General features: G+C 43.2%; 1 protein-coding gene across 9 annotated transcripts in view; it reads left to right on the top strand.

Moving 5' to 3' along the window:
* Nucleotides 1-18,293, top strand: part of celf6 (CUGBP Elav-like family member 6) — a gene marked incomplete at both ends in the record, with an annotated part of 123,675 nt that extends 105,382 nt beyond the window's left edge. For 2 of the 9 annotated variants that reach the window (XM_084541190.1, XM_084541196.1), the window contains 7 exons: nucleotides 4,424-4,567; nucleotides 5,537-5,681; nucleotides 7,228-7,377; nucleotides 8,189-8,251; nucleotides 8,832-8,912; nucleotides 12,576-12,719; nucleotides 18,166-18,293. In XM_084541190.1, the coding sequence (XP_084397316.1) occupies nucleotides 4,424-4,567; nucleotides 5,537-5,681; nucleotides 7,228-7,377; nucleotides 8,189-8,251; nucleotides 8,832-8,912; nucleotides 12,576-12,719; nucleotides 18,166-18,293 (855 nt within the window). Of the gene's footprint in view, nucleotides 1-4,423; nucleotides 4,568-5,533; nucleotides 5,682-7,227; nucleotides 7,378-8,188; nucleotides 8,252-8,831; nucleotides 8,913-12,575; nucleotides 12,720-18,165 lie in introns of all 9 variants that reach the window. The other 7 variants (XM_084541191.1, XM_084541197.1, XM_084541193.1 and 4 more) reach the window with 5 other exon arrangements.
* Between the last annotated feature and the right edge of the window lie 1,149 nt (nucleotides 18,294-19,442).

Here is a 19,442-nt window from a genome sequence, read left to right as displayed (position 1 = left end):
CAAAGAATAGTATCTCACTCCGTCTCGCGTTCCCTCTTAATGTTCTCTCTACAGCATCTGTGTTACCTGGCACACACACACGCCATAAATATCACCAGCACCAAAACACAGCGGGACAAAAACGAGGCTTCAATGAAGCTTAAGGGCAAGGGATGTCACCAAAGGGCATGCGCTGATAGATCAGGTCATAGCTTTAATTGATGTTTACTGCAGATTGCAGGTGCTTCCAAAATCAACTTAAAAGGCGATCGAGCACAGAACAGGCACCCTCACTGGTTCAGCTGTTAAATTACTGTAAGGCTGCAGAGGCACAGGTGGCAAAACTTCAAATGGCAAAGCCAGGGGCAGGCAGACAGCACCCAGCAAATTGCCGACATTGTCATGTTTGGTGTCACAGCGTGGCTGACAGGACCTGTGGAGTTTGCCGGTGTTGGCAGTAACAAGAGCGTGCGTGTGAGTGAGACTATAGTTCTGGATTAATGAGAGATAAGACCGAGCCAGAGAACACTGTCACTGCGACACACAGCTCATCAAACAGTGTAAGGAAACTTCTGCAAAATCTCAGCAGCCTTCTAAGTGACAAACTACGTAGCGTTTCGAGTTTTTGCGTACCTTATACATCATCAAAATTGTGATTTATGGAAAGAATTTAGCATAGTCACCAAGTGAAAACAATACTCTGAAGTAAAGTAGTCTGGTCTGCCTTTTGGTTGGGTGCAGTGTTCTCAGCAGATGCAGCCGTATGTGGTAGAAAGCAGGGGTAGACCAAGACAGCACCATCCACTGCTAATGAGAGACAGTCCTCCCATGAGTCTAGCAGAGATGCAGCAAGGTTCAGAGAGTTGAATACGAGGCCCGAGGGGGGTTCATCCAATTACCAAACACACTTGTTACAGTGTATTCAATTAAGTTTTTGAAGATTCTCAATTGATAATATCAGTTTTTTTAAGTCTGTCACAGCTGTGGACAGTAGCTGCTCCTTGGTGAATAGTTCAGAAAGACGATCCTTAATACCTTTTTTTGATATGACAGTTTTCCCTTCGGTGACTTTATTGTTTCACTGTATTGTTGTAAGCCTCAGTAGAGAATGAAAGATGAGACTCTGTTTACCTGTTGGCAGACACTTAACACCAGTGTCTTTATTTTCGTATCACAGTAATGCAGAGATAAAAGCGTAATGCCATTTCACTGGCATTGAGTTGAGTTCTAATCCCTCAATTACCGTTGTGTATTTTTCCATCCACACATTTCGCGGCCTATACAAAATCCAATATGGGAGATTTTCACAAGTCAAGTGTGTTGTTCAAGAAATTAGATTAGTTTTTGAACCTGTGACAAATTCCTTAGTTGTACCTGTCAGAATTGAAGGCTCCCTGTTGGCCCTTATCAAATTCGGCAAATTCATTTTCTCTCCAGGTATAGGAGTCATGCTGGTGGAGGTTATTATTCTGTTTGTTTGTCAGCTTGTGATTTTCTGCAGCCAGTGAGGAGTAGCTGCTTTGCATCCTTGTTGTTTGCCACCACCTGTTCCTTCATTACCTGGCCATATACCACTCTTTCTTTCCGTGGAAAGAAACTCTTGATCCGTGAGAGGGATCACACTCTGAAACCTGCTTTTCTGATTAGGCCTTGGATCTTGTCTGCTTGAGATGTGAGGATATGAAATTCTCCTGTTCAGGGGTGAGGATATATATTTTTTTAAGGGGATATTTTGGATTTTATGCTATGAAAGTCAGAAATGTTTGGCTCTGACATGAGTGGCAGTGCTGACGACACCTGCAGAGCCTGTTGTAGTGCTTTAGTGCTGCTGCCAAGACCATTCAGTGTAGACACTGCAGAGTGGGTCTCCTCCTGCGCTGTCGTCTACAGCGGAGCACTCTGCAGGGAGAAGCCAGACCGGGCCAGACTCGCCTCATCTTGAGTCACGGTGCAGTGAGTACAGGCAGCCTCAGGCTTTCAGAGTCCCTATGCTCACAATGCATTCTTCATGAGGTATTAAATGAATATAAGAATACAGAGATACACAAGGCAGAAAATGAATGTAATCTAAATGCCAGGCCCCTGCAATGTGGGCAGACTCGAGCAACAGCGCTGGAGGAGGATGTTTGCTCAGTGCCAGCCTCATTAAATCCAACAGCCCAGTCCCTTCAAGTGGCCCGCAAAGTTGAGAAAGTACGGAAAAAGGTCGGGAGGTGGATTGAAATGAAATTAGAAAGGGAAAAACTGCGCCGTTAACGGTGCCATGTCAGAGTATTGATTTAACTAATTGAAATGGCAGCGAGGGAGCAACACCAGATGGGTCTCCTCTGGCCTGAGGTGGGGTGCTGGCTCACTCTGATAGGATCCCATCTGAGACGCACTGTCCCTGGGGTCCATGCTGATGTTTGCCTTCGTTCTAGCCCCTTTCTCACAGTTATCTGCAGCCAACACATTCTCTCAGATGTGTTAATAGAATGTTTATAAGACACTTTTAACATAGGATCCATGGTGTGGAAAAAAATACAATCTTGCTTATTTTCCGCATTTAGTGCATGGGTATTTATCTTTTCTCATAATGGAAATTAAAGAGTCATAAGGAAGTAGTGAGAAAATGGTGACTAACTTCAGGCTATTGTACCAAATAAGTAATAAATGTTGCATGTGGACTGAAAATAACATGAACGGAGTATTGTGGAGTCTTTGTTTCAGCAGCCATGACTAACCGAGACACAAGACCACCCTGGCAAACGGCCCTCTCAGTGGTACTATCACTTAGCTGTTCCTGTTTAAAATTTCATGAAGCACTTACAAAAATAGGACACACTTTTTGTATGAATTATTATGAAATAGCATGAAGTAAGGCTGAGCTACAGCACTAGGACTGAGGCTGTGTTTGTTCAGTTGGTGAATAAATACTATCTTACAGTGCAGCTGCAAAATCTAGCTTCACGGGGCACACGTTTGTTTGTTTCTGTGATTTTCTGTTTGGATATAGCTCTGCTTTACCAATGTGCCTTCGGCAAGGGGCAATTTGAGCTTAAACTTGGGCCTGCAGAGTTATTTAGTCCAGTTTTGTCAACTTCAGAGTCACGCGCAGTTATGCACTAGAAAAAAGATACATGCGGCATCACTCACTCCGGTCAGCCTCATCTTTTTATGTCTATGTTTCCCCTACAGTTCTCCGACATTTCGGATTTCTACACGCCAAGAAAATATGGAAATCTGAATCAAAGCTTGAATTTGTACTGACCCTGTCAGGATGAGACATTTTGCGAAAGATGAATCCAAGTTGTGATTATGGAGTCCTTTTCTCCCCATGTCTTTGCTTTTATGATCTTACTAATCATATCCCGACTGCCCCCTGGCTGTCTCTGTCCTTCTGTCCTGGTGGTGCTCCGTGCTCTTTCCCAGCATGCACTGCCTGTAATTAAATAGGAGCCTGGTCCTTTTGACAGTATCTGTGGCTGCTTTCTCTGCCTGGCAGCCCCGTCATCCTCCCATTCTCTCTCTTACTTTATATCCATGCCTCTGTCCCTCACTCACACACAGACACTCTTCCTCCCTCTCTCCTTGCCTGGATGTCACACGAGGAACTGACTCTGGTCTCTGTCTCTCAAATGATTTAATTGGATGCAAACTCAGGAGCATGGACATCAATACGGAACTATATCTGCCATAAGGAAGACCCATTAGTCAATACTTCGCCCTCCACATGCCGAAGGCTTTTGTCAGACTTAATTACCCAGTACTGTAGTCAGTGGAGCTTCACCAGTGGGGGACTGGGACTCCTGTGGGATCTGGTTAGGATCACAGTTCACTCTCAGCGTATACAGCGGAGGTGGAAAGTTCACATAAGCAAATATCGCTCACTATTCCCATCCATTTAACACTGACGGCTAAATGACTGCAGTCATGAGAGGTGCATATTTAATTCCTGTGACTTACTTGGTTAAGGTTAGGTCCTAAAGGCTGATGCGCAGCATACTGGACAGGAGATGACAGAAATTAATTACATGATTCCTCTTTTTTTTTTTTCCTTCCTAGTAATGCAGAGACTCATCACGTAGGTCTTCAGTGTAAAGGTTGTTGCAGTGATACAAATGAGCTCTATATTTGTTAACAGTATGTAGCCATAATTTTGTCATCTACCATGGGAAATGCTCACATATTGGAGTAAACCATGTAAATGTGATTAATGAATTTGGCTTGTTTCTAAATGGTCTTTATTTAGGTTTAAGTGTATAACTATTTATACATTCTTAAGTTGTTAGCGAGACCAGCTCTTTAGCTGTTTGACCAATGGAGGTGAAATGTACAAACAAAACACCTAATTTGCAGAAGTTACTACTATCAGTTGCCCTATTTTGCCATGGACCTATCCACATTTAACGGAGAAGTTAAGTGGTATATTTCACTAACCATTTAAATGTCTGTGTCTCCGTAGGGTGCCTCGTCCAGCCTGGTGGTCAAATTTGCAGACACTGATAAGGAGAGGACCCTGCGCAGGATGCACCAGATGGCTGGCCAGCTCGGCATCTTCAGTCCCATGACCATCCAGTTTGGGGCCTATGGCGCCTACTCTCATGCTGTAAGTCTCAGCCCGGCGGGGGAGGAGACGGTGAGCTTTAAAAAAAGAAAACAAAAACTGTTGTGATTTGAGGTTTGAATTCACTCTCTCTCCCACCAGGCATGTGACACTCGGAGCAAACAGCCCTTTAAGTGATTCACACCATTAAACGGTTGTGAAGAATCCAAAATTATTGAGGTTTAACGAAAAAAAAAAAATCAGCACTGTGTGTCTATTGTGTGTGTGTTTTTATCGCTTCATTTGTCCAGGGACGCTGCTTATCGTGTATGCTCAGCACTGCACTGTTCCACTTGTGTACAGTTGCAAGCATCCACTTCGCATTCACTTTCCATTCCCACATTTCATCACCTGGTCTGTGAGTTTAAACTGCAAACCCAAGGCTGCCTCTTTATCGTTTCATCTACTTACACATATTTCATTTTATTAAAACAGAGGTGCACGTCATTACCCAGAATCCAAACCGGTTCACCCCCTACCCCTTTCTCTGCCAGCCCGCCCCACCACCATTTCATATTCACACATGGAAGTCACAGCCTGAGTTAGGAGTCTGTGAGATTTTACACTCACACTGTAGCTAACAACTCAACCTGACAGGTGAGAATCGCCCACTCACACACAATCTCTCCTCTAACTCTGCTAGCGTGGCCCCCTTTTTCTCACATATACATATACACTGCATATAGATGTACAAGGACTCCAGCTTGCTCAACTCAGCTCAACTCATAGCCTTTATCTCGTGTCAGGATAATGAGCACAAGGCCAGAGCGGTCTTACATTAGCCGGGAAGCAAAGCTGTGGGGCAACATAGACCACTCTGCTCAAGAACAAGGCATGGGCCAAGCAAACAGAGATGTGAGAGTAAACATGCTCTGATCCTGCGGCTATTTCACCCTCCTTTCCTTTTCTGTCCTTCCCTCCATCCCTCCCACCATTCGCCTCTCTCCCCACTGCTCTTTAATCCTACAGCAGATGATGCAACAGCAAGCAGCCCTGATGGCAGCAACACAAGGGTCCTACCTGAACCCCATGGCAGCCATCGCTGCCGCACAAATGCAGCAAATGGCAGCTTTCAATGTCAACGGCCTGGTGGCTACTCCCATGACACCGTCCTCAGGTATACACTAACACGTACCATTAACTGGCAGTGGTGCAACAGTCGAGGCAGGTGCAAACACACGCTCACCCAGGACGTCTCTCTCCATTCCTCACTACTGCCCTGGAACATTTTTATCATTAGCAAGAATTATAGATGCAGTAGTAATATATTCATTCAAGGCCTTTCTGCTTTTGCCCTTGTTACACTTGTTTTCTTTTAAAGATGTAGGCCCCGTTTTCTGGGTTGAAGTAGACACCATCAGTGTTGAATTAAAGGAAGCGCAGCCCTTGTACAAAGCGTGGCGCATTGGGAGAAGATGTACAGCATTCCTTTACACTCACTGGCAGCCACATTACAGTCTCTCTCTCTCTTTCTCTTCTCCTCTCTCACATTATCTCACTTTCGTTCTCTCCCTGTCTGTCACTCTCTCCCTCTGTGTCTCTGTGACAGTGTGTGTTTTCTGGGAACACAGCCAATCCGATGACTTTGGATGCAGAGTCCTTGGCTTATACAATATAAGAGCAAAGATTTGTGTGAGATAATCCCGTACCCCAGTCTGAACTATCTTTTTTGGCCCTTGTCATGAGGAGCTTTGATGGCCCGACACTAAGTAGGCAGGCTGCCTGAAGGCAGGGTCATTGCAAATGTATTAAATAAAGTGGCTTGACGCTGTACCTGGCATTTGTAATCCACAAGGCCTACATATTCCAGGTAATGCTTATCAAACATAATCCTACATGACTTAAATGCCCTTCACCTGGATAAGAAAAATAATAAAAATCCATTGGTACAAAAGGGCATGGTCAAGGTGAGAGACTTGGAATATCACCACAAGGAGAAACATGCTTACAAGATGAGGTATCCTAAATCAAATATACTGCACATTAATGCTACAGTGCTACTTTTAAATATAAATGAATGTTTGTAAGTCTCAAATCCCTACTAAGCGACGTCATACAATGCAGATTAAGCTAATCACAGCCATGTCAATCTCTTTGTATTTCTGGAGTGTCAAATCTGGTGTCTTTGGCAACAATCCCACGCTAGCGCACTGGTAGCAATGAATTTGACGTCAACCGTCAATGATTGTTTGCCAGAGTTGATGAGGTGATCAACCGTTGCAACGGAGACAAAGCAGTCTACAGCGTCCAAGGGTGTGAGCAGAGCCAAACTAGAGTTATGAATGTAACCAAGGTTCAATGAATTCACTGTGTCTCGTGGTCATGAAGAATGAGACAGAACTTAGAAAGTGTCCAAGAAAAGTTTCTGATCCTCCAGATAAAACAGAATGTCTGTATACAGAAGAAGGATTACAGTCTAAAGAAGAAAACTATTTACTGGCAAGGATGAAAACGGTTAGGGTTGGTGTGACTTTTCCTTGTTGGAGAGCACTGAAAGACAGGAAGGGACTAAGCATTTGTGGTCGCTCTGTACATGCTACACCATTAGAAAGCTGAGAAGTTTCAGCTCAAATATATGCTTCCCTCCTGCCTCTAATTTTGTGTGCGTTTGCATGTGAAGCCTTCACCCTGAGGCTTTATAATGACTCAGTACCTATTCGCAGGCACCAGCACACCCCCAGGCATCTCTGCCACAGCCGTGCCCAGCATAGCCACTCCTATTGGGGTCAACGGATTCAGTGCCCTCCCGCCTCAAAGCAACGGGCAACCCACATCTGAGCCCATCTACACCAATGGTATTCATCCTTACCCAGGTGAGACAATCATGTTCCCGTAAAAGGGCACATCAGATATATTTGTTGTGCTGTTGCTTTGACCCAGACACTGCTAGCAGCTTATACCGACGGTGATCTATGAATGTTCGACTATTCTGGAGCCGTACTTGATCTGAATAAGAACATCACCTAATTGCCACGATGCCAGTTTGACACGTCAGTCGTGACACACTGAATTATGTCAGAAAGTACTGTTTAAAAGTTGACAAGCGTCCCTTTAACTTCACACTCCCATGACATCTTTTTCAGATTCGAACTGAAGCATTTAAGGCTTGAGGGTCAATCAACAGTGTCTTTGGCAGATTTCTGAGAAGCCAGGCCCAGTATCATGATGAATCCATCAGTTCATCCATCAGTCAATTATGGTTAATTCGATGTGTCTCAGCCCGTCCTCAGCTTCTTAATGTTGTCTGGGACTGATTCCTGAAGAATTGACAGACACTCACTCCCCATTTCTGCATTATGCAAAGGCAGCTGCAATTGTAATGAACTACAAAGTGGTTTATTTGGCATGCTGTTAATATTTGATGCAAACATCTGGGGCGAACAGGCAGAACTGAAAGGAAGAACTGAAAGATATGACAACCCAAATTTTTCCGACTCCTTGTGTGAGCTTACCCCCCGATGGTTCAGCTAAGCCAATTTCTGTTTTGCTGTTTAGCATTCCCACTATATTCCTCCTCGTCTCCGCGCCTCTCTTGATTACTGTACATGCCTTCTTTGCGACGTTTGCTTTCGTTTTCCTCTTTGTCATCTTTCTTTCTCTGCCTCTCTATTTGTCTCTCTGCAGCACAGAGTCCAACGGTGACCGACCCTCTCCAACAGGCTTATGCTGGCGTCCAACACTACGCAGGTGATCCGTCTCTCCTACCCCCTCTACTCTCTCACTTCCTCCATCTGTCCCTTTGCCTCTCCGTTCTCCCTTTTGGTTTGTCACATGAGTAGACACCGTGACAGGTAGAGATAACCAGATGACCAGCCAACTTCCTCCTGGATAAGGATACTTTACGTTAGGCTTTCAAAAAGGATTTTCAATTGACTTGATTACACACCCACACAAAGAAAAACTTTATACTAACAGTACACTGAGAGCTGAGGATTTCAACCTGCCATAGCCTTCTACATGAGAGATGCCACAGACCTCTCATAGCTACTGCTTTGTGCCTGACATCAGCTCTCATTAACATGGTGTTAGTCTCCCTCTCTTTCTTTGTGCGTCTGCTTAGTTGAACTGCACTCCACTCCCCTTTTGCCGTTCTCTTTGTGTGGTGATCCACCAACCAAATGAGCCCAGACTCCCAGTCATAAAGCAATTTATTTATGCAGTGTCTAGAGGACGCAAATGAACAATGGAATAATGATTTGAGTTTTGTTGTGTCAAATATGAAAATGGAGATGTGAAAAATTCCACTCTGGTTCTCCCTTTGCAACAGCAGCCTACCCTGCCGCCTATGCGCCAATCAGCCAAGCGTTCCCCCAGCAACCAACCATCATTCCCCAGCAACAGAGGGAAGGTAAGAGCGAGCAAGCGCGCCCACCCAAGATAAAAGGTGATAATTGCCATGTTCCATTCTAATGTAGCTGCGCTGCTTTGAATTAGCGAGGGAGGGAAAAAGCTGGCTGGGGAAAATGTGAGAAAAAGGCTCCCCATTTAAAGAGAAGAACATTAGCAGTGAGATGGAAAGTTACTCTGTCATTATTCAAAAACTGCACTAATTCAAACTCGCAGCGTTGGACTGCTTAATCAGTCCATTACAATGTGTTTAAGTGGTTATAAATATTCATCAGATTAATTAGCTGCATGCATAATCATTTATTACCATTCCTAGTGTAGTGTTCATTCTTATGCCACAGCATCAGATGTAATAAAGCATAGGATATACTGTGATGGTAAATCACTCTTTTTGACGCCATTTGTCAGTCTCAATTATTCATCTATAAGATTGCATGAGACAGCATAGAGTGGCATGAATATTCAATATATGGCTTCGAAATTGAGTGTTTCCAACATTGCCTGGAGGAAAAGTTAGTTTATGTTCGAATTTTGTCAGTAGTGTTGCTGCATGTCAGGGTCACAGTGCAGAGTGGTAGGACTGAAGGTATAGACATGCATATTCACACGTCAGCATATTATTGTCTTCGCATGCTAATGTCTTAACACACACACACACACACACAGACACACACACACAAACGCACCTCGTAGAACACATCCCATCTCTCCACGATACACCGAAACATTTTAATCATCAGCAAGAATGGCAGGAGTCACGGCAGTGCGGACAAAGAGACAGTCACACACACAAGCGCGTGCACACACCGATCTATTCTGGGTAGAGCCAGTGGCCTGTCTGAGTTCTGGCCTCCTCTGGGTTTTGGCTGCTGTCCCAGCCTGTCTCAGTCCATCGCCACAGTCTGCAGCCCTGCCATTTAACAAGAGACATCTAAACCTGAATACACAGTCAAGCCTCGGCTGCAACCTCCCACTGAAAGCTAACAATTTCAACAACACATTCTGTGTCTGTGCTTTGTGTGCATGTGTCAACAAGAAGAATCTTTTCAAATCCCAAACTATAATTTCAACCAGACAAATCATCACAGCGCTCTTTGAGAAAACATGCTCTTAGACAGCACAGTGTCACATTTTAATACTCTATACTGACACGTACTGAGATAGAGATTGATTGATTATATGTTATACTAAAAGGTAATGCAGTGATATCCCATTACCAAACAAGGATGAAGCAAAGATAATTGGAGTCAGTGTAGCAAACTCATCGGTTGTAATCTTGAAGCTCTCCTGTTTCCAGTTTGATGACCTTGCTCGAGTTTCAACTTTACCAAAAATATCGACCCAATCATGAGGCATATTAGGATAAACACATCACCACCAGCTTTAATTGTATTTACAATAATTATGAAGTGGTGAAACATTAAAAGGGATAGTTGCATGATTCAAGGCAAGTCTGTAGATGTATGATGATGACAAATGCTGAAAACAGGAAAACAAGATGTAGCTGTAGCAGTATGTCATATTTGACAATTTGAGTTAATATTTGGGACAAGCCTGAACACCAGAAATCTAGAGAAGAATAAGGACTGGACAAACACATAAAGGCTGTCGCAACCAACATTTATATTTCTATTTAGTCTTTGACAGTCAGGAAGGAGCATATATCTTAAAACTGAATGAGTACACTGAAAAAAAGGAAGGTAGTACTGCAGATACGTTGTGAGATCCTGGTTGGGTATGAAAGGGAAGTTAAGTTTGTAAAAGCTACCAATATCATTGGCCACCAGTATCACACACTGTAGCGATAACACTTTTTTGTCAAAACCTACCAAAGTCCTACATTGCCCATGATGCATCTCCAACTCCCAAAAGTTCGGCAGAGGATTCAAGTGTTTTATTCTAGTGGCAGCTAACATACGGTAGCTCCTAGCTGCTAGCTTCAAGAAGTGATGAGGATCAACCTTTAGGCTCCAGCCTCAGCGACGTGGCTTGAAGTTGCATCACTTGAGGCAATTTATCAAAATGCTTTATACAACTTTTTTTTTTTAATCTATGCAGAAATACTCCAAAGATTTTCAAGACACCTGAAAATAAATTCTGCAGTGTGGGAATCATACCAGATTTCTTGTCATTTCAACCCGTCTGCTACCAACTTTTCTTGGCACTTAGCTTTAGTGTAATTATTGTAACAGGTGAAGCTGTCTCCAATGCGAAACATGCGACACAAAACAGTTGTCAGTTATCGGCTGTAAGATCGGGACTGATTGGAACATGGCACGTGTTCATGAATTTTCGCACTAACATTTGTTTGTTCACGGTTGAAATATAATGATTATTTTGTACTCACTCATCTATGCAGCCCTTTCACACAGCTGAACGTACAAACTAGCGTGTACGAGAAAGAGACAAAGTAGACGCGTAGTCGCGAAAAGAAAGAACCGAAAAAGAAAAAAGCAGCGTCTATATTGTGTGTACATGCTAACGAAAACAACTTCACGCACAAGCTGCTAAGGCCTTTCATTCCAAATCACTACTTTTCAGAGCAGGAATTCACAAAAATGTGAGACACCTGAACAGACAGAACAGAGGCTTTGCCTTTAACTGTTAGAAAAAAAAATAAATACCCACTCTGTCAACTTATGCGTGTGTGTATGTCCCCCTATCTCGCCGAGGTATAGCAGCACTACAGCCAGCCACCGCTGCAGTCCTCTTATCAGCCTTCTCACCAGACCCAGTCTCATCTCGTCATGCTATCACCCTGAGCAATGAGACAGGAGAGAAAGCTAGCCAGGCAACCAGCTGCAAGCTTACTGTCCCCGAGTCCATCACACCTCTCTCTCTCTCTCTCTCTCTCTCTCTCTCTCCTGCTATGTGTCCGCTCTCTCCCTCTCTTTCTGTCTCTCTCCAATCATTCCCGCCTTTATCCAGATTGGCCCACACAATATGTGGCAGCTGGGTGGATGAGTGTGGAGGGATGGAGAGAGATTGGAAGACAGTCCGACTGTCACACAGTAATTGGGGCAAAAACTTGGCTTATGTCTTAATGTGTGCTCTGCCTGCTCTCTCAGTTTCTCGGCGCAACACTTTCCCAATATAACCGTCTCAATCTTTCTCTTTCAATCAACTCGCCTTGTTGTCTCAGTTTTTATCTTCGGCAGTTTCTTCTAATTTTTTATTTTTTTTTTACTCCTCTTATTCCCTGCTTCTCTGTGGCTGTGCGCTGCTGCTGCTACGAGCAAACTTTCTGAAACGTCAATGCAACTCAAAGTCAAATCCAACCGTAAGACATGATTTAGTGAAGTGCTACTTCCCCATCCATTTATTGTGAGAAATGGGGTCTTTGGGAGGACTTAAATGAAAACCACAAAAAAAAAAGAGCAGAACAAACAACCTGTCTGACCTTATAACACCCTAAAAAAGAGATTAGGCTGTGTGTACTCCACAAATGCCACAAGAAGCAGGTTTAACAGAAGTAATACTTGTACCACTGGCAACATAATCCGAGTTTTGTGTTTACATGGTTCCTGCGTTGCTAGATTATTGTCCTGATAGCTTTACAGTTATTTTTCCACCCCATGTTATTATGGCATGTCTGTCCCTCTCACCGGGCATGTCCTGTTTATGTCCCCACGTAACCCTCCTGTTGTCTTCCTCTCATCTCCAGGGCCAGAAGGTTGCAACCTGTTTATTTATCACCTGCCCCAGGAGTTTGGAGACGCTGAGCTCATGCAAATGTTCCTACCTTTTGGCAACGTCATCTCCGCCAAAGTATTTGTGGACCGAGCAACCAATCAGAGCAAATGTTTTGGTGAGTCAAAAATGGACGGTGAATAGGGGGGGGGGGAGGGGTAATCAAAGTTACACATCGGCTGTGTTTGGTAATCTTCACATGCCTCTTGTTGCTTCCCTGCAATTAGCGTTTGCTTTTATTCCCAGTGTCTGTCCTAATCAAGCAGCAATTAACATTTTAAAAGTGGCGTTACATGCCACTGCACAGGGGGAGTGAGGAGGGAGATCGGAGAGCAGCGCTCCCCGGGTCCATCGTGCAGGCATAAGACAACGATGGGGGCTCAGTAATGGGATGGGGGCTCAGTAATGGGATGGGGGGGTGGGGGTGGAGTAAGGAGTGGATGCAGTAATCGCCTAAAATCACAAAGCCCACACCTTACACGAATCTATCATCCAGACACTGACCCAAAACGTCTTTCCACAAATGCCATTTTCTCCGCACGCGTATTCATCACCCTCCCCATCACGTCACCTCTAAGACAATTAGTATCCATTCCCCATTCTCTGTCATTCCCAGCCTCCTTTACCAAAGAGAAAAGCCCTTTCCCAGACTTCCCACAATCCTCCAGCCGGGCTACCCAGCAGCATCCCGACACTCCCCCTCTCCTCTTCTATCACCTCCCACACAGCAAACCAGTTCATCAGGGAGGAGGCGGTGCAGGTGGAATCCACGGGCTTAAAGAGATAATAATAGACTGGTGTGGGCCTTGCTGTTGATTCAGTTGGACAGCAGCACCCAGGAGACAGGCAGAGAGAAAGAGAGAGAGAGACTCCCATCATTGGCTTTCTTTCAGTTTCTCGTCAACATGGCATGTCTATGAGTCTCTCCCTCTCTGTCCGTCTCAGGATAGTCTCTCTCTTCCTCCCTCCCCCTGCGAGCGCTCTCCTCTAAACATATGCCTCTCACTATCACTATCCGTCCGTCAACAAGGAGGAAGGACAAAGGGGCAGTGACCTCATCAGTCTCACCGGCTTATTTTTCACGGCTAGTAATTAAGATCTTAGCTGGAAAACGGCAATTTAACCCACGAGTCTTTTGTTGAATTTCTTCACTCACTCTTCTCTCTTTTTATAGCACTAGCCTCGAGGCTCTTTTGTGGGACATTAACAAATTAGGCAGAAGATGCTGTGCATTAAGGGGAATAGGTAATTAGGCATCCATGTACTTGGAACGCTTCATCTTAACAATGTGTGAGTTTAGCCTTGGCGGTGCCGTTGACGTGTACTAAAGACACACGTCCGCTGGCAGAAATAATGTGTGTACACAGCTGACAGGCGGAGAAAAATGAGCGGCCGGATGATCAAACGGAGTGTCCGTTGAAAATGCAGGACCATCAGGTGCGAAGATAGGAAGGGATATGCAGAGAAAAGTAATATCACACACAAAAAATTTACTTTTGGTGAGATCAAGAGAAACTTTTGTAGAGAACGCAGAAAATATTGGTCATGTGTAGGAGGATCTTTTTGTAAAAATGTTTCAGTGTGTTGCAAAAGTTTCTAGATCTCAAAAGGATACATCTTTTTATGCTTGCATTTATGTATACACTCACTTGCCAATTCATTAGGTACACTCATGAAAATAAACGCATTCTAATCTAAATCTTTAAAGTTCATTAAAGTTATAGTATTCGGTATTTATCTAAAATACATGAGAAAGCTGTCGATTCAACTGTGTTTTCATTGTGGAGGCTGTGGTTTGTTGTACTATTGAACTATATTGTGTTGCTATTATTTTGACAACCCTATTGTAACCACTGGTCTAGACTAAATAACAGAGACACTGTAGTGTTTAATTTAGTGCAGTTTAATAGCATCACAAACTAAATCCCCCAAAAATCATACAGTTGAATCACCACTTTTCTGATGATGCCGTTTCAACGTAATCTGAATGTTGTAACAGTCACGATGGGCGATTTAGTGCAGGACTGTTGTGCATTCATTGTCAATAGTGTACCCAATGAAATGGCAAGTAATGTATACATCAGTGTAAGAAAAAAATGCTCAGATTTCCAGTGATTTAAAGCACTACAACAGCCCCATACAGCACAAGCCAATAACTAGTCAGTGACTTTGTTATTACTAAGCTGGAGAAATTCTATAAAGAACTTTAGTGTATATTCAGATTTGGACGGGTTCATTTATACACTGTTGCACATAAAGTTGGAATCATTTTGTTTTCAGACACATTCCCCTTTTTTATACAAATCACATTGGCACAATCATTTCACGAGAAGAGGTAAAAAAAAAAAATATTATGGGCAACAGTTTAATAACCGTAAAGTCTGTATGTCCACATTTAGTTAATAAAAACATTCTCCCACCATCCTGAGTGTCACAACTCCGTGTTCTAATATATAGATTTTATTTCTCTGTCGTACCTTAGCAGGTACAGTAGTTATATAACCATTTTATATTGTTAACAACCTTCAGTATATTCTGTCAAACTGCTCATCATAAGAGAAGGTTAGTCGCATGTTTCAGCGGAGCTAGCTATGCCCACGCGGCCACGTCGCTACGCAGCACATGTGAACTAACATTTCGGGATTTTGCAAGGAGACAATCAGACGTCACTCTCTGAGATTACTGAGTGTTTACAGAAAAGCTTTAGAATTTAAATTTGATTAAAAAGGGTCAGAGGAGGAGCACTTGAAGGGCTTACCCATAATTGATGAAACTAAGGAGCAGGACTGGGAGCATACTCTTAAAGGATGCATCACTGTCACTTCACACAGGTATATATAGATATATTTAGCTTAGTTCATTTATTTTCAGTGTGAAATACCGATATGAATATGTGACATGGTGTGATATTAAACACTTGCGCAGGTATGCTAAAGAAAAGCTGGGGATTTATAAATATTTCACCTTGAAGCAATTAAAAAAGTTAAAATGACAAGGAATCACAAGTGACGCAGGCTACAGAGGGTTCATGTAGTTTAGCCTGTAATAAGCGGTGATGAACCTGTGAACGACTTATTAACGTGAAATACAATTTACACCTATTTAAAGCTTTCTTTATATGTACAGCCTAAATAAGGTAAACGTACACACTCCTCGCACGTTCACTGACGAGGAGCTATATTACAGCTTTCACCTGGGACTCGGTGGATACAACATTAGTCTTAATCCTCCGTATTTAGTCGCTCAGTATTGACTTTTAAAAGTGATCAAAGCTTACCTTGTTAAGTGGAATTAGCTGGAATTAGCTTGACATAAATTTCAAAACGTCTTCCGAGAACGGAACGGAACACGCGCCTAAAATAGGAAGCCCTCTGGTTTTTAGATACGTTGGAGAGAAAAAAAATAGACTCGAGGAGATTTCTGAAAAAAGGCTCTTTTTTTCCTGCTGTTGCTTACTTATGCATTTATTTTGCCTTTTTGTTCTTTCTCTTTAAGTCAGGGAAAGGTGCATGTGCGTATTTCTCTCTACACTGCGTATATACATTTATTTATTTACTATGCAGACTGACCAGGCTCAGGTAATTCAACACTAAAACCACATCTGTCAAATTAAATCATAAACAGATGTGCAATCAATACTTCCAACCATGAAGAGCCTAAAACATCACATTTCATAATTGGGAGGATGATTTTCTAAGATATGTCTTGTTCAATACATCACCTATACAGCCGTGTGTGACCAAACAGTGACAAGTGTTTGTAATGGTATTTTAGAGTTGAACTTTTCCCAGTTAACAATTTAAACAATCAAAATGCTGATTAATCCTGCATTTGGGGCTATGTACTAATTTTCACCAACTCAGGCCGCTGGAGCCGATCAGCCAGAGCGTGTCTGTGCCTCCTGGGCAAGAGGCAGCCTCCCTAGCTCTGTTTTTACAGGAAACACAAAAATATGCATAAATATTCATGCTTAATTTGTATATTATAGAAGTCTGCTAGCCTTTTTTTTTATGGGCACTTTAAATAAAAATCTAATGCAATATGGGAGCTTCTTATTATAATTTCGCATATACCTAAGAAAAAACACATGCATTAATGCAAAAAGGGGGTTTAGTGTTACCAAATACCATTAGTCAACCCTATAAAGCATCTCTATATGTAAATCTTATAGGAGCCGGGCAATGTAAGAATTCAGCGCTACAGTAATTCTCAGCTGCTCAGCCTGGTCCGCCACTTATTTTATCCCGATTGTCACCCGATAATGTTTGCAAGTTTGTGTGTTTTTATTAAAAATGCATAACTTTACAACGCGAACAGCATTCTGCTGATACGGATGGCTGCGGTGAGAGCCATACCTCAAACGGCAGTACCGTTCGGGGTATTGAGTTGCACGGCGCTGCACGCTCGGTGCTGCATCAAAGATATGAAACATCAGCCAGTTGCTTTGTCTCGTGAAAACCGCTGAAATCTGAAACGCGTTCAAATATTGCATTCTGCTTTAAAGTTATTTCAACGTGCACGGATCCAAGACTTGGCGTCGCACTCTTTGTCCTCTGTACTTTGATCCCTGGAATCCTATCACCTTTTTGTCATGTGGATATAAATGTGAGGTATGGAGATTCATTAAAGTCAGGGATAGTGCGAGTGTGCGTGGTTGTAGGATTGGGAGGGGGATCACTACCAACTGACAGGCCCTTCCCAGCTCAGTTTGTTTAAAGGGTTTGTAAAAGCAGCAGCCTTATCTCACCTACACTGACAAAAGCCTGCCCTCTCCCCCCAAATTAAATTGGACCCATAGCGGTGTGATCAAATCAGCTGGCAGGCGGAAAATTCCGGCCGTCAATCACAGAGGTGTCTGATAAGAGCAGGCATGGAGTCCCGGAGTGGAAAGCTGTGGGCTCATTCCGCCTCGACACCCAGGTGATAACTCAGAGCAGCAGGCGCCTCCGTCCTACACACCTTGCTCCTAGCGTCTCGTCACGACCCCCATGCCCTTTGCTCTTTACTTAGATACATGCTCAGTCACACACACACACACACACACACACACAGCGCTGCCACTCTTGTACTGCTCAAACACTCAGGTAACATTAACAGACACCGCTTTGCTCAAAAAAATCCAAACACGACATGAGACGCTTTCTTTTCTCTCTCTCTAATCTTTGAACACCTTTTCATGTGTTTTGTTCTCCGTTCCGAGTTAAACTCCCGGTTTCTAATAGCTCTTCTTCGTTTGATTTTTAATATCTGTGTTATTAGCCTTTGTGGTATTTTTATGTAATCTTTTTAATTCAGAGATTTTCAATTAATCTGCTGAAAAGAGAAAACAAAGGCCTATTGTTGTGTCATTGTCGAGAGTTAAAAGGGGTATTTTTTTGTTCCCTCTCCCTTCTTTCATCTCGCCTGTCTCCTTGTTTCTTTCTCTTCTTCCTGCTTCTCTCTCATCTCTCCTCGCTCTTCTCCCTCCGTGTGCTTCTAAAATTATTATTTTTTTGGGGGGTCACTTTTGCCATTTTTGCCATTTTCCTGCGGCCCATCTCTCCTGTTCTGTGTTCTTGTCTCAGGCTTTGTGAGTTTTGATAACCCGTCCAGTGCTCAAGCCGCTATCCAGGCCATGAACGGCTTTCAGATAGGCATGAAGAGGCTGAAGGTGCAACTAAAGCGGCCAAAGGATGCCAACCGACCTTACTGACTCGTCTGCTGTCCGTATCCAGGTACAGTAAACACCCGTGCCATCGTACACTAAGCCGGACAAAACAGAAACTGGCCACTTCATTCAAAAACACATAGTTATGGATTTGCACAGCCTCGTTGGTGCCGTTCACATGACCATCTAAGAGTTTACAGGTTTAAACGTCAAAAGACCTTTATGCAAAAATGCTGATTAGTCCTTAAAATGGTATTTTCATGTGACTTATTACTAAATGTGGTCAACAAGGGGAAAACTTATTTCTGCAAGCAGCATCTCACTTCAAGCCTTGATGTGTTTAGCTTTAGTTTTAGCTGTAAGGAAACTGCCTCTGGAGTTTTTTTTTCTTTTTTTTGTCAGGTTGCCCTGTGCCACAGACATGTTTTTGTTTCTTCTGGGTTTGTCTAATCTAATCTGGACCTGCAGGGGAGCTCCGGGGCAAACTGATGACATCATCAATACCCAACTGTGCATAATTACCCGTCTGCTGGGTACAGCGCCGGGAAATCGATGAAAGTTGTTAAGCTGCAAATTTCTGAAACCAAACAGAAATAACGTCTCCCCTAAAACAGCTCAGCATTAGATTTCTGTCAGCTGCTTAGCAAAATCCACGCTGAACCTTGACACCCAGGGAAAGAAAAAAAAAAACACTGAGGTGGTGCAAAATGATGCGGAGTAGATTTCCACTTCGTGCGAGCACGATGAGTAAGCGCAGGAGGCTCGGAAGAAAAGTTTGTGCGAGAAAGAATGAATAAAAGAAAAATACGTGATAAGCACTCACTCACAGCGGCTTGTATTCAATCAGAGAACAGCACTATCCCTTCCTTCTGAGCCCCGATGGGCAGTTAGAGGGATGTTTGACCAATCGGTTCTCAGCTGAAATAAATAAGAATTTATTTCCACATTCTGTCTTTTTTGTTTTGTTTGTTTGTTTGTTTGCAAATTGACAGAATGTAACCAAACTCTCACACACGCAGGGGATGTCCGCGCTATCTTTATTTATGAGTAGTTGTACATATTTATAAATCGGAGAGAGCGAAAAACATGTTTTGCATTCTGACATGCTCCGCCTCGTGCATTGCACGGTGAGTTCTTGTAAGGATTAAACGATGTTCATTTTGATTTGTCAGATTACCTGATGCAAATATTTCC

Source organism: Chelon labrosus, assembly GCF_963514085.1.
Source record: "Chelon labrosus genome assembly, chromosome: 3".
NCBI classification, from domain to species: Eukaryota; Metazoa; Chordata; class Actinopteri; order Mugiliformes; family Mugilidae; genus Chelon; species Chelon labrosus.
This window is presented reverse-complemented; position numbering and strand designations above follow the sequence as displayed.